This window comes from Crotalus tigris, unplaced genomic scaffold (assembly GCF_016545835.1).
Source record: "Crotalus tigris isolate CLP2741 ecotype Arizona unplaced genomic scaffold, ASM1654583v1 scf7180000018092.420879, whole genome shotgun sequence".
NCBI classification, from domain to species: Eukaryota; Metazoa; Chordata; class Lepidosauria; order Squamata; family Viperidae; genus Crotalus; species Crotalus tigris.
Window position 1 is genome coordinate 330795 of NW_024096818.1, and position 20709 is coordinate 351503.

At 40.7% G+C, this 20709-nt stretch overlaps 1 protein-coding gene across 2 annotated transcripts in view; it reads right to left on the reverse strand.

Moving 5' to 3' along the window:
• Positions 1-20709, reverse strand: part of PTPRO (protein tyrosine phosphatase receptor type O) — an 81697-nt gene that overhangs the window by 3615 nt on the left and 57373 nt on the right. The window contains exons 17-26 of one of the 2 annotated variants that reach the window (XM_039347605.1): positions 20346-20429; positions 19073-19108; positions 16463-16544; positions 14660-14750; positions 13861-13937; positions 12830-12964; positions 11259-11381; positions 9461-9615; positions 7538-7673; positions 4204-4324 (exon numbers count right to left, since the gene is read on the reverse strand). In XM_039347605.1, the coding sequence (XP_039203539.1) occupies positions 4220-4324; positions 7538-7673; positions 9461-9615; positions 11259-11381; positions 12830-12964; positions 13861-13937; positions 14660-14750; positions 16463-16544; positions 19073-19108; positions 20346-20429 (1024 nt within the window). In that variant the 3' untranslated portion in view covers positions 4204-4219. The remainder of the gene's footprint in view (positions 1-4203; positions 4325-7537; positions 7674-9460; positions 9616-11258; positions 11382-12829; positions 12965-13860; positions 13938-14659; positions 14751-16462; positions 16545-19072; positions 19109-20345; positions 20430-20709) is intronic. The other variant, XM_039347606.1, reaches the window with a different exon arrangement.

A 20709-nucleotide genomic window follows, 5' to 3' on the forward strand; every position in this document is an offset into this window, starting at 1 on the left:
ACTGCATTAACACTTTCCCTTTTTTAGCAATGATCACTGCTGTTGCTGTGCTAATGTTTTCTCTCACCTATTGGAAAATTTTTAATAGATCAGCTGTTGTTCCCCTAAGAAGTGTAATTTTATTTATATATATATATATATATATATATATATATATATATATATATATATATATATATATATATATATATATATATATATATGTCTTTGGTTGTTCGGGTTTTCTCCCGCGTAAAATTGGAAGTGTCCTGGCGACGTTTTGACGAAGTCCCATTCGTCATCTTCAGGCTGGTGTTTTCAGCTTCGTGCTTCGAGCAGCAATGTGTGGTCTTAGCTGTTTCTTCCTTTTAACTGCCAGTGGGGGTATGAACTGATTGGGTGGGAGCTTAGCTGTGTTCTGATTGGGTGGAGGTGTGTTCTGATTGGTTAGGAGCGTGGCTGTGCTCTGATTGGCTGGGGGGTTGGCTGTGCTCTGATTGGCTGGGGGAGTGTTATGTTTGGTTGTGCTCAGGTTAGTCTGAGTTGCAGAGGGGTTTAAGATTTTGGGCTGCCTTGCTATTTTTTGGCTTCGCGTTTGTGGTCGTGCCTCATTTTCATGGAGGGTGTCAGTTTGCTTCATGTATGGATTGGAGGGCTTTAAAGTGGCTAATGATGCAGCTGTGGTCTGGCTTCTGGTTTGTGGTCGTGCCTCATCATCGGTGTGGCTTTGGGTTTGCTTTTTGCGTGGATGTGTGGTGGTGACATCCTGTGTGGTTTTTGTGAGTGTGGGTCTGGTATCATTTTTTGTGTTAGGGAGTCGTTTGTCAATAAGGGCGGGTTTCCAAATGGCTGGTAGGCGGGAGGTATCATCTCGCTTGTTCATGCTGTGTGGGCGTTTTTCTATCTCGATGGCTTCTCTGATTATTCTGTTATTAAAATGTTCACTTTTGGCAATGGTTCTGGTATTTTTAAAGTCAATTTCATGTCCTGTGGCTTTAAGGTGTTGGACCAGGGAAGATGTTGGTTCCTCTTTTTTGACTGAGTTCTTATGTTCTTCAATGCGTGCACTTATTCTTCTGTTGGTTTGTCCGATGTATGTGGTGGGACAAGTGGTGCATGGGATTTCGTATACTCCTTGATTTTCTAATTCAATTTTATCTTTGGGGTTTCTAAGGATGGTGGATATTTTTCTGTTTGTGCAGAATGCTGTTTTGATGTTGTGTTTATGGAGGATCTTACTGATTCTGTCTGTGGTGCCTTTTATGTATGGGAGGAGGGCTTTGCCATTTTCTTGTTCTTCGTCTTGGATTTTCATAAAGAAACAAAACTTACAGCCCAGCGACCTACTCGTGAGCTTTGATGTCATATCCCTCTTCACCCAAGTGCCTATCAAAGAAGCCTTGACAGCTATCCAAAACAAATATAACCCCCCCAAACACATCTTAGATCTGACCAACCACTGCCTATCCAACACATACTTCATCTATAATGGACAAAAATACAAACAAACAGAAGGAGCACCCATGGGATCACCCCTCTCACCTGTCATTGCCAACCTCTACATGGAACACTTTGAAACCCAAGCTCTAGAAAAATCGGATCACAAACCCAAACTCTGGCTCAGATACGTAGATGACACCTTCATAATCTGGCCACATGGGAAAGAAAAACTAGACAACTTCCTCACACACCTCAACAGCCTACACCCCAAAATACAGTTCACCATGGAAACAGAAGCTAACAACCAACTTCCCTTCCTGGATGTCTTAGTCTACAAGAAATCCAATGGCTCCCTAGGACACACCATCTACCAGAAGAAAACACACACAAACCGCTATCTGCACGCTCTCTCACACCACCACCCAGCACAGATCAACTCTGTAGCCAAGACACTCATCTCCAGAACAAAACGCTTAGCTGACGAACAACACCTAAAAACCGAACTACACACTCTCACCAATGTACTAACATCCAATGGATTCCAAAGAAATAAGATTACAAACCTAATCCAAAAAGAAACCCCCACTAAAATCCAAGACGAAGAACAAGAAAACGGCAAAGCCCTCCTCCCATACATAAAAGGCACCACAGACAGAATCAGTAAGATCCTCCATAAACACAACATCAAAACAGCATTCTGCACAAACAGAAAAATATCCACCATCCTTAGAAACCCCAAAGATAAAATTGAATTAGAAAATCAAGGAGTATACGAAATCCCATGCACCACTTGTCCCACCACATACATCGGACAAACCAACAGAAGAATAAGTGCACGCATTGAAGAACATAAGAACTCAGTCAAAAAAGAGGAACCAACATCTTCCCTGGTCCAACACCTTAAAGCCACAGGACATGAAATTGACTTTAAAAATACCAGAACCATTGCCAAAAGTGAACATTTTAATAACAGAATAATCAGAGAAGCCATCGAGATAGAAAAACGCCCACACAGCATGAACAAGCGAGATGATACCTCCCGCCTACCAGCCATTTGGAAACCCGCCCTTATTGACAAACGACTCCCTAACACAAAAAATGATACCAGACCCACACTCACAAAAACCACACAGGATGTCACCACCACACATCCACGCAAAAAGCAAACCCAAAGCCACACCGATGATGAGGCACGACCACAAACCAGAAGCCAGACCAGAGCTGCATCATTAGCCACTTTAAAGCCCTCCAATCCATACATGAAGCAAACTGACACCCTCCATGAAAATGAGGCACGACCACAAACGCGAAGCCAAAAAATAGCAAGGCAGCCCAAAATCTTAAACCCCTCTGCAACTCAGACTAACCTGAGCACAACCAAACATAACACTCCCCCAGCCAATCAGAGCACAGCCAACCCCCCAGCCAATCAGAGCACAGCCAGCCCCTAACCAATCAGAACACACCTCCACCCAATCAGAACACAGCCAAGCTCCCACCCAATCAGTTCATACCCCCACTGGCAGTTAAAAGGAAGAAACAGCTAAGACCACACATTGCTGCTCGAAGCACGAAGCTGAAAACACCAGCCTGAAGATGACGAATGGGACTTCGTCGAAACGTCGCCAAGACACTTCCAATTTTACGCGGGAGAAAACCCGAACAACCAAAGACCTACATACAAACACCCGCGAAAACCTCAGAAAACAAAATATATATATATATATATATATATATATATATATATATATATATATTATATATATATATATGTAGGTCTTTGGTTGTTTGGGTTTTCTCCCACGTAAAATTGGAAGTGTCTTGGCGACGTTTCGACGAAGTCCCATTCGTCATCTTCAGGCTGGTGCTCCCGAACAACCAAAGACCTATATATATATATATATGTGTGTGTGTGTGTGTGTGTGTGTGTGTGTGTGTGTGTGTATTAATTGTATTATGCTTTTTTTTAAAAAAAAGATTGAAACAGGCTGTCTGGATGCAGGTTTCTGGTCTTTGCTAGGTCACAACATTGTGCAGCTACAGCCAAAAAAGCCAATGTAATCGTAGGTTGCATTAACAGAGGGACAGAATCAATATCACGTGAAATAGTACCGCTTTATAAAGCTTTAGTACGACCACACGTGGAATACTGCATCTAGTTTTGGTAACCATATTATAAAAAAGATGTAGAGACTCTGGGAAGAGTACAAAAAAGACCAGCAAAGATGATTAGGGGGCTGGAAGCTAAAACATATGAATGGTTGTAGGAATTGGGTTTGTCTAGTCTAGTGAAACGAAGGACTAGGGATGACATGATAGCAACATTTGAAGGGCTGCCACAAAGAAGAGGGGGGTCAACCTATTTTCCAAAGCACCAGAAGGCAAGACAAGAAACAAAGGATGGAAACTAATCAAGGAGAGAAGCAACCTAGAACTAAGGAGAACTGTCCTGACAGAATAATTAACCAGTGGAATGGCTTGCCTCCAGAAGATGTGGGTGCTCTATCACTGGAGACATTTAAGAAGAGATTGGAAAACCACTTGTCTGGAATGGTATAGGGTCACCTGCTTGAGTAGGGGTTGGATTAGAAGACCTCCAAAGTCCCTTCAAACTCTGTTATTCTGTAAAGGGCAGCCTGCAGCTGATTTATAGAGCTTCACTGCAAAGCATAGAACAGTAAATAAAGACCTCATATTAATATTTATGTCTGCAGTGGCTTTTGCCTAAGCAACAAGCATGAGCCCATGGGAACACAATCACCCAAGAAAAGGTTCTTAACTTACCACCTGTGACCTGGAATTATGACTTGCTGACATTCTCATATATGACATCGCTAATGCAAAACTGCTGTTTCTTCTTTAGCCACATCAGTTGCACACATTGGTGAATAAAAATGTATTGTTCCTGTAGAAGGAGAAACACCTCCAGTCACCCATATATATTTATATATAAATATATTTGAAAGGTCCCCTGCTCTCCAACATTTTTGTGCTGCTGTCCCAGAGCCAGCTTTATTACAAGATTTTTTACCAACTTTCCTAGAATTGTCAGTGCCCCACAAAATATTAAAATTCTTGGCTTTACTTCCTCCAGAATTCAGATATGAGTATTACATTATGATTTAACTGATGTTCTGTTCGCTTTATTTTTCTGCAAATTAGCATTTCTCAACTTCAGCCATTTTAAGATAAGATTTAATTCCCAGAATAACCCAGTCAGCAATGGGCATTCTGGGTGTTGACATCCACACATCTTAAAATGGCTGAATTTGGGAACACTACGGTAATCTAAACCAGAGGTCCTCAACCTTTTTGGCACCAGGAACCAGTTCCATGGAGAAAGGTTTTTCGGTGGACCAGAGAGTGTGTGGTTTCGTGTACTGCCTGCATCCCATGGATGGGGCTTTGCTTGTTTGTGCAGACCATTTGCTGGCATGCCACGGACCGGTACTGGTCCACGGACTGGGGGTTGGGGACCCCTGGTGTAAACCATTCTTTTGACTGCCTTAGCCACTTTAAGATGTCTGGACTTCAACTCCCAGAATTCCCCAGCCAGCACAGAGAGACAGGAATCTCAAATTTGCAAGACCGTCTAGATACTACAGGTTTGGGGGATGTTAAAAATATCCTTCAAAGTGCCAATTTACAGTCCATGAGTTCACAACATTTGCCTCTGTTTCATCAAGGAGGGTTATGGCCACGTGATGGAGCTAGAGGATTAATTTTCCACAGTATAAAGAAACTTAAAACCAGGTGGAAAGAGAATGATGTTTGATTTGCAGGTTTATACTGAAACAATTCAGAGAAGCTGCTCAAAATTTGCTTCTTAAAAGGATACTGACATCTAGTGGTCAGCCTTAGGTGAGTTTTTCACAGCTCAGCGTGCTCTTGACATGAGAGTAGATATACTCATGGATAAGTGATGAAAAGTTAGAACATTTTTCCCAACTTTTTGTTGTTCTAGGACAGAGGTAGGCAACCTTGGCTCTTTTATGACTCGTTGACTTCAATTCTTGGAGTTGAAGTCCACCAGTCATAAAAGAGCAGAGGTTGCCTACCCTGGTTCTAGGACTAACACAACTAGAAAAATGCAGATGACTAGCAGAGGACAGCCAGGAAATACATTAACTCTTTATTGCCAACACTTGGTGGTTCTGAATACTTGCAGCCCAAATCTGAGTAGTGATCTGACACTAACCAGCTGTGTTGCCTGCTCTGCAATTGAACAGTGTCACACTGGGGAAAGATTGATTGGGAATTCTTGGTGGAATCTGTGTCAAACTTAACAGAGCATCAAACAAAACTGTTATCCAAATAATAAAACTCAAGAACAGTAAACCTGACTTGTCCGACCTAGCGTTGGGGATACAACTACCCAAATTGTAAGCTGTGAAAAAAGCATGCTTTTAATTCTCCTACTGTTCCAATCCAGGCAATTCAATGCAGAGTATCCTGTTCTTTGGGGTTTCATGCTGTCACACATTTGGGGCATTCAATAAGCTAGACTTGATTTATTGAAGCATGACAGCACCCTACTGAGGTTGTGTGTAAGACGAGAAGGAGGCAAGACATAACATGGCTTTGCCAGAGAAACAGAAGGTTTGACCAGCTGGCAAACAGCAGGGTTTCAGCATCCCTGCAAAAGTTGACAATATCTCATCTGTGGATATTTTGGAAGAAAGGTTAATTGAAAACAACTCGACGAACAAATGGAAAATGAAGGTATCTAAAAGGACCAGCATCAGACCTGATCTTCAAGGTGGTAACAACAACTCGGATGCATAAGGAACAGCCAACCGAATTGTTTTGGAAAAATGGAAAAATATTATTATCCCACATGAAATTCTGGATTCAAGGAATGTTTATCTTTTTTTTTGAAAAGGCTATTTTTTTTCTAGTAATCCAAAAACAACACAATATATTTCCCTCTGGCACAGATTTTGTAACATTTTACAAGAATGAACAATTTTACACCTAACTTCATACAGTCTTAATAACGTATTTAACGGATGTATATCCATTTAGTATGACCCTGTTTACTGTTTTCTTCCTAATTGTTTGTGTGACTTTTGTTATGCTTGACCAATAAAATAATGTGCTGGGTTTGTGTATTAGTCATTCTGTATATTGTTATCTATATATTTCTTTAAAAAAAATTGTAATAGAATTATTTTTAAAATAACACTTGGATTACAATGCAAATAGCAATGTAAAATTGCTGCTGGACTGTACCATCTCGGATTGCAGTGGGGGTTTTGAAAGAGGAAGTCGTGTTTAACTTCTCCCTCAGAAATTAATACATTAAAACAACTGCCCATAAAACTTAGCATGTCAAGGAAGTGGTTCTAGATTATGTGTGCCTATACTGTACGTCTGTCTGGACATGCCCACGCAGATATATGGCTCAAGCCCACCTCAGTAATGAATGGTTTTGCATGTTAACTCTTTGAGAAAGACCAAAAAACAGGTATGGTTTCAACCATGGTTTTTATAGTTGCTGGGTAGGATAACAGAAACTTGAAAGCCTGCCAGCGTTTCTTTAAGCTCCATCTTATATCTCTTTTTATACCAAACCAAGGTGGAGTTTTTGAGGTTTGTTTCTCATATTTTCCTCTTTTTTAGGACTGAGTAACCTTTCCAAAAATTTCTCTCCTTAACGGTTCGCTCCTTCCTTCTGCATTCCCAAAACCAGGTCTACATCCCTTCTACTGCGTGGTTGAGGCCATTTTCTCGCGGCCTGATCCGCTACACATGGCTGCCAAGACAGAAGAAGCTCTGTGTACGTTGCTTTGAACTCCTGAATGAAAGTTGGGATAAAGCTAATAAATATATAGGCAAAAAGGATGGTGGTGATGCCATGTTTGCACTCTCACAGATGTTCACCCTTTGTAGGCACAGCTGCTTTATTTTCTCCTCCTGGTTTCAGTGCTTTCCATTTATGGCGGTTACATCTTTTATAGTGGGATGTTCAATATTCTATACTTTCTAATCATCATTCTAGCCACTGTCTATCCACTGCAGGATGAAGGCCTATAGGTTTCTGAGTAACCAAAGGAGGCATCGAGCAAATAAATGAATCAATCTGGCTGTTTGAAACATGCATAAGTAAAAGTCATACCTCTGTCTGAACCATGGACATCCGATAAGACCTCATATCGGATACCATTCCCAATATATCTACAAATTCATGATCACGAATGTGCTGTAAAAGCCGGTCTAATGCTATGAAGGTCCCAGTTCGTCCTACACCAGCACTGCAAAACAAACATAGCGTTACACACCATTGCTTATGAGTTGAGAAATAGGCTCATTTTGCATTCTATTCTGGGAAATCTTATAAACTCCACAAATATCCATAATCACAGCATACTGTATATTCTACCCTCTAATGTTCATTGTTATTACAACACATCCTTTGGTGTATATCGGGAAACCTAAGTAGGGAAGTGCTAATGATTTTTAAAGCATTTCTCTTGATAATATACCAGAGGGGAAAAACTCAAGTATTTGATAGCGTTGTGATTAAGGATGGGGGTCTGGCCATGCCTATAAGAAGCTGATGGTTGGGCATCTCTTCATCATCCATTGCATTTGAGGAAAAGAACAAATCTGGTTGGTTTCCATATGCAAATTCCCTCATGTTTTTCTGCATGTTTTGAATCAGAAAAAGATAAACTCCAGTCCATCCTGTTCAGCACATTTGGACAATCACTTCACACAGAAATCCAGGGCAGGTTTCATTTTACATTGCTCATCCAGCCTTTCCTGCAGTTCAAGGCCATCTGCAAGAGGGCTTCAGTAGCATCTAAGCCAGTGGTTCTCAACCTTTTTAATGCCGCGACCCCCAACCGGTCGTAAATCGAGGACTACTCAACCAGTCGTAAGTCGAGGACTACTCAACTGGTGCAGCACCGTTTGCAGAATGGGACTTTTGGAGGGCTCAGCAGGGCAGAGACAGCCTGGACAATTCCTATTGGCTTTTGAAAGCCAATAGAATTAGACTCTATTCCAGAGAGTCTATTCTATTGGCTTTCAAAAGCCAAGAGAATAAAAGGGAGTAGCACAGCTAAGGAAAAGGGGGAAAAAATGGCGGACTGCGTTGTTTGGCGACTCCCATGAAATGGTCGTTCGACCCCAAATGGGGTCCCAACCCACAGGTTGAGAACCGCTGATCTAAGCCATTGTGCTTGGAGCTTCGCCCATGAGCTACTAGACTTCCATCAAAAATTAAGAGTCTGAATTAGTGGGCTTCTTCCTCTCACCTAATCTCGTTCCTGACCAAATCATATGTTTTCATCTGTAGATCTACGGGCAGGAACTGTTTCATTTCTGAATTTTGTAAGTTATTCTGACCTTCAGAGTCTCATGATGGGGTGATTGACAATTGTTTTATGTAAATGAATAAGACCGAAGAATACTATATTAAGACAGTGATTGACTGTAAGATAATAATTGAATACAGATTGTGCTGGAATATTGTATTTTCAGAAAGAGGAGGAGGAACAGGAAAAGGAGGAGAAGGGGGAGAAATCTATTTTTCTATTCAAATGTAATTTAAGCTGATAGCCTTAAGTTTCACCTAAAACCACAGAAGTGGATAAAGAGATATAAAATTCTGGGATTTTCAGCATAATGAAATGATTGCCATGCTCCTCTTCACAATTTCTCCCCAAATAAGGAGCTATACATAGTGGCACTCCTAAAACCACGTACTGGTAATGTAGGAAGAACTAAAGTGGCAAATGAGAGCATGTAGTGAAACTCTCCCATCGAAGCATCTTAAAAGGCACAAAAACAGCCTGTCAGTAGAAAAGCTCTTTGACCCACAATTTAGAGACTTCAGTGAGCTCTCTAACCAAACAGAATGCAACTTCTAATAAGGAAAGCTGGCAAAGAAAACTCATATCCCTTCTCATTCCCCTTCACTACAAAAAACCCCCCACATATTTGCTAGTGAGCAGGAAGCAACACAACATTGTTCTTCTGGCTATGTTTTGTTCACATCTTCCACATCTGGGGGGGGGGGAGAGAAAGAACTTACCTGCAGTGTACAATCATGGGCCCCTTGCTTTTCGTTGCCTGCTGCCTGACCATATGTACAAAGTGCAAAATGCTTTCCGCTGCGTTGGTGGGAGGAACACCATGGTCAGGCCAAGAGGTGTAATTAAAATGCATCACATCCTGCACTTCATCTGCCTGCGTGGAAGGAAAAACACAAAGGTTCCAGAATAACATCTGCCATTGCCAGTAAGTGGTCACTTACACAGGTAAAAATCATCAAAGCACCGAGCTGGGTAAGAGTCTTCAGTCTAACGTTTTACTTTGCAGGGGATTATTTTATTTACATATTAAGACTTATTTGCTGCCTGTCTCACTTAGATAAAGCTGTTGGCTAATTAATAAATGGGAGCTTTCCCCATGACTATAGTTAGTCTCAACGTACAGCCACAACTGAGCCCAGAAATATAGTCCTACGTTGTGGCAATGGTTAATCAAGTTGCTCACACGATTGCCTTGCTTAACAACCATAATCCCAGCTGTACAATTGCAGTCTTTAAATGGAACACAAGGTGTCTCAGGGTGGGGAAGGGGCTAGGAGGCCACAGGCCCATGTTGCAGTTTCTCCCTAGCTTGCTCTGGACACTTCCACCTGGTGAGCCACCCCGTGTAGGGTTTCTGGTGCCCACCTGTTGAGGCACACGTTGAAAGCTTTGGGGCCTCCTCCACCCACCTCCTCCAGTCATGCCTTGCTCTACTTACCTTTCCCAAAAATTGCCTTTCCCAAGGAGAAGCAGCCGATGAATTGCAGATGCTCCCAAAATGGCGCTCGCTTCCGGAATGGCACATAGCGGCCTCTTTATAGGAAGGCTGCATGATGGATTGGCTGTTTCTCTTTGCGAAAGGCAAATTTTGTCCATGCAAAGGTGGGGGGCATAGCAGCAGCCATAAATTCGGGGACGGGTTATAAGTCCCTTCATTCAGCACCAACATAATTTTGAATGGCAGCTGAATAAATGGTCATAAATTGTGGACTTACTGTATCTGTCTTGTGTTAAGATCCAAGGTCTCTTGACTGAGATTATGGATTATCGCTTTTAAGATGAGGCAAGGAGAAGCAGCTAAACCTGCCCAAACGCATACCTAGATATATTCATACAGGAAAGTATTGTTTATGTAATATTAACATGTGGATTGTGTCTAGATTCTGTTCTAGTTTACGACCTCAAGACCCAGAAACCAATGTCTTGCGCAAAAAATAAATATTGAATATAAGACTATTGGGAGTCCAGGAATCTGATCTGAGAACTGAATGGTGCACACAATTTCCTCTAGATCATCCAAGTTTTCGTTTTCAGCAGTTTAATTTAAATGCAGAGGGAAGTAGAGATGATAACACCCAGGCAGCCTTGGCTGATCGCAGAAAAGCAAAATAAGGTCAGACCTAATGGCATGAGAGGATTATGAAATCCAGAGTAATAGACTACACAGTGGGAACTTGAAGAAACACAAAGGATTATCAGAGCCATATAATTACTTTTTTTTTTTACATATTCAGCGGTATTTGCTGATTAAAAAAAGACCATCTGAAGTAAATGAAAACTTAGATGAGCAGGAAGGTCTGAAAGGTGAATGGAAACCTACACACACACACTCACACACACAAACACATCATAGTATGTACAGGTAGTCACTTTGACTTCTGGTTTGACGTCGCGGCGAAACAGACGCAGGAAGATGGGAATCCATCTTCCACGTTTGATTTCGCCCCGCTGAAGTGTATTAATGGAGGAGAATTCCTAACACCTATAAGCTGCCTAACGCCATCTGTATTGACCTACATAGCTGATTCTGAAGTTCCTGTACATCCAGTCAGCTTGTTCTTCTTCTGAAAGCATCTCCACTGTGATGTCTCCATAAAGAACTGGCTCTTCCCCAAAAGGCCAATAATGGTCACATTTTACCTGGAAAGGAAGAAAAACAAAGCAAAGTTACCACAGAGTAAAAAAGCTTTTAAAAGGTTTCTCTTGGCAACCACCAAAGTGGATGAAAGAATCCAAGGAAGGAACATGCAAATCCAGACATAAACACAACCCTTTTATCCAGAAAACCTCAATGCATCCCCTTCGTTGTGGGGGTTATTTTGAGTTGGATAGTGCTTGTCTCTTTTGTATTAGGTATTACTAAGAAAAAGACAGAGAAGCAAACCTGTCTACAATAATTAGGCTGAATTAGGCTGCTGGTCTGTCTAGATCAGTGTGGACTATATTGGGTGAAGTGGCTTTCTAAGATTTCTCTTCCAGTTTTGTCAGCCCATATGAATTATGGGTCAAAACTAGCAAGATGGTTTATTGCTTGAGCTTGCAAAAGGGGGAAACAAACTGAATCCATTATTTCCCAAGGAATTAAATTTAACCTCAGACAGTTAGAACAATTAACCAGTGGAATAACCTACCTCAGAAGCAGTGAATGCTCCAACACTGGAAGTTTTTAAGAAGAGACTGACAGCCATTTGTCTGAAATGGTATAGGGTTTTCTGAGTGGGGGGTTGGACTAGATGACCTCCTCCAAGGTCCCTTCCAACTTTCATATGTAAAGTGTGTCTGACTGAGGTTAATTTTAATTCCATTCATCCATCCACTTTGTGTGCTAATTGTATGTATATATAGCTGAAGCCAGTGGAATGGATGGAGATTTTATCTATATATATATCCATCCATCCATTCATTGGTTTCAGCTATATATACAGTATACACATACAATATATTTTATTATCTAACTATATCTATCTATCTGTCTGTCTGTCTGTCTGTCTGTCTGTCTGTCTGTCTGTCTGTCTGTCTGTCTGTCTGTCTATCTATCTATCTATCTATCTATCGTACATTTGCTAAAAGTCTGTTTCCAAAAATATTTGGGATTGTACAATAAAAAAACAGCTGTATCTGAGATGAATGTGGCACTACAGATAAATCAATAAACCAATTCCTTTAGTTGTGTTGTAAGAACAGCTAATAAGGATGAATCATCATTTTCCAATAAAAGTGTTGGAGGAAAAAACAACTGGGCCAGCAAGAAGGTTAGCCAGTTTAATGGAGTAGCTAATGGCACTGGGCTAGAAACTGAGAGACTATGAGTTCTAGTACAGCCTTAGCCGCAAAGCCTGATGAGTGACTTTGGGTCAGTCCTTCTAAGCCCTAAAACCATTTCCAAAATCTTGCTGAGAAGACTGCAGGAACTTGTGCAGGCAGTTTCCAGTAGCCCAAAAATGACTCAAAGGGACACACGGATATAATGCTAGATATAGAATTTTAGCAAGACTCCTTGTTCCAAGAGGCATGAAAGAATGTAGAATCACAGAACAGGAAGTGACCTCAGATATTATTTTATCTAATGCTCTGCTCAGTCTACCTACCCTTCTCTTCTCATTGCACTGAGTAAGCATAACAATGATTTGTGACTTCTGCTGGAGAACCATCTTCCAAAAGTCATTCCTTGTCTCAGGGAGTGGTCCTTGTGTTGCAATATACTCTTGTGGAGAGTTATAACCCTACAAAAGAAAAAGCTTACTCCAGTATTATTTTATTGATACATGTTTTTAAATAAATAGTGCCTGTTAAATCACATCAGACTATAGTTTCTTTGCAAGGATGTCTGCAGAATGATTAATTATTACGTAAACATTGCCCTTAAATTTTGTGAATCTTTAGGTTACCTTTTGTACACCCGGTACCCTTTTTTTCTGAAATTGTAGCAACTCTGAATGTGGGTATTAGTTGTCTCTACCTTGGACAGGTGGCACACACACATGTCTAGTTCATTTCAAATCCTGATCTAGCTTTGCTTAATGTCCAGGATCATCCTATGCCTATTTCTGCTGTCCTCCAAGACCTATCCTGTGTTTCCAGAATCAGATTTTATTTATTTTCTTGCATTACAGGATCATCATGTTTGCAAAGTTAAATCCATCAGGCAAGTGGGAGGTTATTGCCTCTAATTTTATCTTACATACATGTGCTGTGCATGTATTGCAGTCCCTAAATATGCAGAAGCAACTGTTCTTATGTTTAAATGATTCTGTTCACTTAGGCGCTAATTGGCATGCCATTAACTAGAATTGCTACTAGAAGGAACAATTTTAACTGTTTACATACAAGAGCTGTGGTGGTACAGTGGTTAAAATACACTATTGACGGCTAATTCTACCCACTGCTTGGAGTTTGATCTTGACCAATTCAAGGTTGACCCATTCTTCTGTCCTTCCAAGGTCAGTGAAATGAAGACCCAGATTGTTGGGGGCAATATGCTGATTCTATAAACTGCTTAGAGAGGGCCGTAAAGCACTGTGAAGTGGTATATAAATCTAAGTGCTATTGCTATTACATTCCGGGTAGTATTTCCCAAGCTATGAAAATACAGTTACTTATCTGAGTCCAAGTTACTTACAGGAATGTAGTTGGCATTAATATAATCAGAGCCTTCTTCTTCATTCATTGAAACCAACTGAACACGGCTGAAGTCATCTGCAAAAAGGCAACATATCCAATAATGAATTCAACATAAAAACATATCACAAATTTTGGAATTAAGTCTCTGAAAATTTTACATACGTTTGCATGGATTTGGGGAAAAAAATCAAGAACCAATCAATTTGCAGTAGCTTATATTTCAATACATTCACACTTTTTGTATGCAGGGCAGGGGAAAATACCTTATTGCTACTGCCCAGAAAAATCCTTCACTTTTGGATTGCCAGGAGCACATTGACATTTCAAAGAACACTTGAGAATATGCTACTATATGGTGTATCTGTCTGTGCATAGGCGCACATTGCTTAAAATGTAAAATTCTACCCTTATGCTACCCTTAGGAAGGAAGGAAGGAAGGAGGGAGGGAAGGAAGGAAGAAAATTTCACTATGGGATAATTTAAATATAAAAAAATGATAGGAATGTAAGTCACAGGAGTGCTATGCTTTTATGCTCAAGAAAAGGCAGTAGCATCAATTGAATAAATAAAATAGTACCATGCAGTACATTTTCTCCTATTCTTACTATCATTCAGAGGGAAAGATCAAGTTAAGTAGACAAGTAGGCTAACAGAGAATATGATGGCAAAATATGCTGATATAGTCTTGGTAGTTGCCCAACAATGCTACCCTTTGGTGCTGGCATTCCATGCCATTTGGATGCCAGTACAAAGTCTAGTGTTACATACAGCAAGTCCCTCCTAAAAGAACAACTTACAAGGCAGAATATTTGTGTAGCGGTTTTTGCTGCGATTCATGGGAAGATCCGCCGCAAAATGTGGGGTTTCCAGCCCAATCAGTTTCAGTTCCTGAGTGTAACACACAAACACAGGCACATTATGCTTAGACATAAACGGACCCAGGAAACTACAGACCAATCAGTTTAACATCAATACCTGGGAAGATCCTAGAAAAGATAATCAAAAAACAGATCTGCAAACAACCAGAAGCAAACAAAGTTATAACCAGTAGCCAGCAAAGATTTGTTAAAAAAAGATCATGCCAAACCAATCTTATTTCATTCTTTGATAAAGTGACTAAACTAGTAGACCAGCAAAATGCCGTGGAAGTAGTATACTTAGATTTCAGCAAGAAGAAATAGGGGAGACATGATAGCAGTATTCCAGTATTTGAGATACTGCCACAAAGAAGAGGAGGTCAAATTATTCTCCAAAGCACCAGAGGGCAGGACAAGAAACAATGGTTAGAAACTGATCAGAGAGAGAAGCAAGCTGGAATTAAGGAGAAACTTCCTGACAGTGAGGACAATTAACCAGTGGAACAGCTTGCCTTCAGAAATCATTGGCGCTCCATCACTAGAGATTTTTAAGAAGAGGGTAGATAGTCACTTGTCTGAGATGGTATACGTTCTCCTGCTTGAGCAGGGGGCTAGACTAGAAGATCTCCAAGATCCCTTCCATTTATTCCATTCCATTCCATTCCATTCCATTCTGTACCAGCATATTTATCATTAGGCAAGATAACTCAATAACAATATTATAGTTAAAGCAACCCATTTGTTTTCAGAGAATAGCTGGGCTAAATCCCAACAAGGGAAGCAATTATGAGAACGAACCGTTATTTTGACTTAGCATTTGTTTGCTTTCCCCCCCCTCCATGGGATAAAATGGACAACAAAACAAAAAAAGAACAACATGATTAAGTAATGAGGAATTCTGAGACTAGGAGAAATCATCTTTGGGAAAGAATACTTATAGTACTTATTTGAATAAGTAAAATAGTAACATTTTTATCTACACCAAACATTAGTGGAATTATGTAGGAAAGAAATTTCTTCATTCATCCTACCTACATTTGCAAAGTGTACGCTACAATATCTTTGGAAGTAGTTGACCATAGCTGTCTTCTTCCTAGGGTTGAGAGAAAGGGACTTCCCCAAAGTCACCCAGCTGGCTTTCTGCCCAATGGGAGGGGGGACTAGAACTTACAATCTCCCAGTTTCTAGTTGGGTGCTTGAACCACTGCATATACACTTGTTTGAGTGTGTGTTTGTTGGATTGGCCCAGATAACTTACTAGGGTAGTACCTTTGTATTCAACTGCTTTAAAACTCATTGATTTTTTGACATGAAAATTTCATCCCAATACTCAGTGTTTGTTTGGCACTCGATGCGCAAGCTAGAACTTGTCGATGTCGGCAACCTTGTGTCTCACTGCATTAGTCCTTATGGGAAAATTTTGTTTGGTACTCATCATACCTCCCAGAACCAATTAACGATGAGTACCAAGGTACCACTCTATTAGGTCTTTTCTCCCACGATGAAAACATATAAAAAAGGATAGCTGTTAGATTATCTCCCTGCTTAAAGGAAATGATGAAATCTCTCTTCTTCATGCAAGGAAAGTTTTAAAAAGAAATTGAAGGAAAATATTTAAACTATTTAAAAAGTAATAATCCCTCCTCCACACACTTTGAACTGGAAAAGTCTAAGAATACCATTTGGTCATTTACTCATTTACTTCCATAGAATTTAAGTAGTTAATATCTGAGCTGGGATTACCTCAAATTGCAGAGAGAATTTGTAATCAGAATCTTTGGCCATATCCTTGACGTAGCTGTCAAAATCATCCAGCTGGACAGGGCTTTTTAAAAAAGGCATACAGAAAGAATGAAAGAAAATTATGTTATTCACAAAAGTCACCATCTGGTAATTGAAGCAGGAAGTTGAAGAAGTAATTTATTTCTGTATCCAACTAGCGTGGAGCTGGATGAGAGAAAAATCAATAAAATATGATATGTCAGATAGACATTACAGAACTGAGGCCAGAATGGTCTATATTTAAAAAAAATATATATTCCAGAGAGAGCTAGACAGTCCCAGTGTCCTCACTCACATGCATCTCTTCTTTGTTCAAGTCTTATCTAGACTAAGATGGAATGAAATAAATAAAAGCCAGCCCTCCTTCCCACAAATAGTAGGTGAGCTGATAAAAGTATTAGAATTACCTCATGTCATACCACAAGGGAAGACCCCTCACTTGACTGAATTCTGCATCCCCAGGCATGTGTCACAAGCCACAGTGATATCAAAAGTGGACCATCACTCCACAATGCAATTTGTGTCATGACTGCTGATGAAAATCATGTCTTTGCTTGTCATGACACACCTGTCTTTTGCACCCTCTCGCCTTCCTCTGAAGACATCTAAGGTCTGCTTCGCATGTATACGTGAAATCATATAGCAGGAAGAATCCCTTTCCCCAATATTTTATTTTAACCCTCAACCTTTGGCCAGAGGCAAAGTTACATTCACATGTAACCCTAGTACCCAAAATGTTACAATCCAGGTCAGGGTTATTACCTCATCTACTATTAGGAAATTTGAAGCTTTAGTGCAGTGATGGCGAACCTTTTAGACACTGAGTGCCCCCAAACACCCCCACCCGCCCCTGCCCCACTTGCTCCACCCTACCCCCGCTCTGCCCCCCGCCCCACCCACCCGCAGGGCCATCTGCAGACTCCATGGCCCACTGCAGCAGATCTCCTAGGTGGCCCTGCAGCGCCATGGCGGCCATGCCCTCTGCCCGTGCCCTATAGCATCATCTGTGTGCGATGGGGCATGAGGGTGGAGTCCTGTCCCTGCTGCCTGGCTGCCATGTCCTTGGCTGGTCTGCTCTGCGTGGGCTGTGCCCAGGGGCAACTCTCCTCTGGGGGGGGGCTGCTAGTGAGGAGGGGGCCACGGGGGAAGGCGGGGCCTGGGCGATGTCTCACGTGCCCATAGAGAGGGCTCTGCATGCCACCTCTGGCACTCATGCCATAGGTTCACCATCATTGCTTTAGTGATTACTTCCAGTAGGATTCAGTCTCTAAAAACTTCTCACAGGTCAGGATCCCATCCTGTTGTTCTAACTTCTTATTTCCTGAATACAGGTAGTCCTCAACGTACCACCATAACTGAGTCAGGAATTATGGTTGTAAATTGTTACGGTTGTAAATGGAGGCATCATGTTTGATTATTTTTTGTGGTGGTCATTAAGCAAATGTCATAGCTGTGAGGTGATTACTAAGGTCATTAAATGAATCCATTTTACAGGGAATTTTTTTTGGCCATAACCTAAAGTTAATGCCAAAAACAGGCAAAAACATCGAAAACTGCAAAAACATTGAAAACTGCAATCATGTGACCACCGGAAGCTACAAATGGCCATAAAGGTGTGCTGGTTGCCAAGGGCCAAACTGTGATCATGTGACTGTAGGGTGTGGTGTCTCTGTGTGTGTGTGTGTGTATCTCTGTGTACAGCCATCATAACTTTGAAACTGGGTTGTCTTTTGGGGCGGGCATCATAACTTCAAACAGTAATTAAACAAACAGTTGTAAATCAAGGGTGTAATGAAGAAAAGTCAATCACTCTTCTTGTCTAATTTCTGTGCTCCAATTTGCGAAGATTAGAGTACACGTATGAGTTTCTTTTCCTTAAAGCAACAAAATCCCAGGGAACCTGTCTCTTATCAACAATTAATTACTGCTGTTTACCTGCTCTCATTAATGATCCAGTTAATAATTAGCAACTGTGTTCAGTGATGGAACAGTTTGATAACAGGAATGTTCCTGGTTTTTTCCTCCCCCCCCCTTCATTTCTTTCATACTTTATGAGAACCAACCAAAGGCAAGCCCCTTGGGGAATTGTTAACAAGAGATAATTGATTTTTCCCCAGTGCTTAATTTTCCATTTGTCAAGAACATTGTTATCATGAAGGATCTGCTGTGTAAATGGAAACTTACAGTTTCTCATGACAGAATGTCATTTTCAGTGACAAATCCAGGTTTTGGAGAACCCCTGAGCAAGGACAAACAATGCAGGTTCCAAAATTGAAAATTGAATTCTTGCAGGGCTAATTATAGAATTTTGGGGAATTACAAAGTCATAATCTGTTGCCCTCTGTGGTGTGGCTCATCTTCTGATTTTGTTAGGAATTTCAAAAAAGCGCCCTCTTCTTTCTTTTATTCTTCAAGTTTTTGAGCTTTATCTTATGATTTTCAGCCCTGGAAAACTTTTACTTTTCTTTTCTTGGACATTTCCACCCTAATGCCAAACTATTTTTATAACCAAATGCATAAAAAAAAAACACTGAGACATTAGTTAAATTTATATTTATAAAATGGGCATACTTGGTCAGCCTTTTCTTCTTCAATCCATTTTTACTCCTGCAAGGAAAAAGACAAAAACATTCCATAGTTATGTCTCATTTCCAGTTCTGTGGGTATAATGTATTTCTAATGTATCCTGTAGAAAAACCTATCTATGTGATTGCACTGACTTGGTAGCACACAATCAATCATACACTCTTTCTAATAACAGAAATGCATCAATGTCGACAATTTAACATGCATGTGTGAACATTCTTGCTTCATATTCTGCAAGGATCTAACTTGCTTGTGGGTTTATCTGGGCAATGAAAACTTATCCATCTCCTTGCTCCCCATTGTCTGCTTCAGAACCAGCCCTACGTTTAAGTAGGATGAAATTCCTGATTTTCAGTCACAAAGCAGGGACATCTTTGCAGTCATATTTTTTACTTATTTTATTTATTGCTATATTTTACTGCCTGGTAGAAAGGCTTAAAAGCAAATGGGATCATTTAAAAAAAATAAATCACAACAGCTCTAAGGTAGACTCTTGTCTCTAGCAGGCCAAGAATATATTTGCTTAAAGCAGTGGTTCTCAATCTTTTTAATGCCGCGACCCCCAACCGGTCGTAAGTTGAGGACTACTCAACCAGTCATAGGTCGAGGACTACTCAGCTGGTGCAGCACCATTTGCAGAATGGGACTTTTGGCAGGCTCAGCAGGGCAGAGACAGCCTGGACAATTCCTATTGGCTTTTGAAAGCCAATAGAATTAGACTCTATTCAAGAGAGTCTATTCTATTGGCTTTCAAAAGCCAATAGAATAAAAGGGAGTAGCACAGCTAAGGAAAAGGGGGAAAAAATGGCGGACTGCATTGTTTGGCGATCCCCGTGAAATGGTCGTTCAACCCCAAATCGGGTCCCGACCCACAGGTTGAGAACCACTGGCTTAAAGCAAGGTAGATGTTTAGGTGATGGATATTATGTGCCCTATATCACAGTCATACTAAATCAAAGCACGTAAGCATGCAGTGACAAGATTCCGAAACTAGATGTGGTTTGCAACACTTTTTACCTTTTTGATTCCAAGGTATAAAATGCATTCACACTTTGGAAAATTCAGATTAATTAATCAAACCTATCAAGAAAGGAGACTTGTTTGTTCAGCCTTCCCCAACTTGGTGTTCTCCAGATTTACATCTGTCTGTGCTTACCAGCGAAAGATGGAACAGTAGTTGAGCACATCTGGAGAGCAACAAGTTGGGGATGCTGGTTTTGATTACTGACTGTTAAGTAGAAGAAGATAAATGACTTACCAAGGGTTAATATAAAATGCCAAGAGATAATCAGTCCAAAGGCAGGAGGGTAACAGAGTTAGGAAAGCAAAGACACTCCTACGCCTGTGAGTATTAATAGATAACATACATAGATTTGTTTTGTCAGAAAAAAGCAAGATTATTAATATGGCAAACATACATCAATACAGCAATTTGTCATTTTGTTAGACTTGGGCAACCAGAGACCTCAGAGGAAGTGACAGAGGACTTAGAGGCCTCCTAAATTTGGTTGGTGCTGAACACTAGAGCAGGCAAAGAAGTCTGCAATTACAGTGAAGGCTACGTGATGAAAAAGAGAAAGAAAAGGTGCAGCCATTTTTTAGGACTGCCTTTCATTTATTTA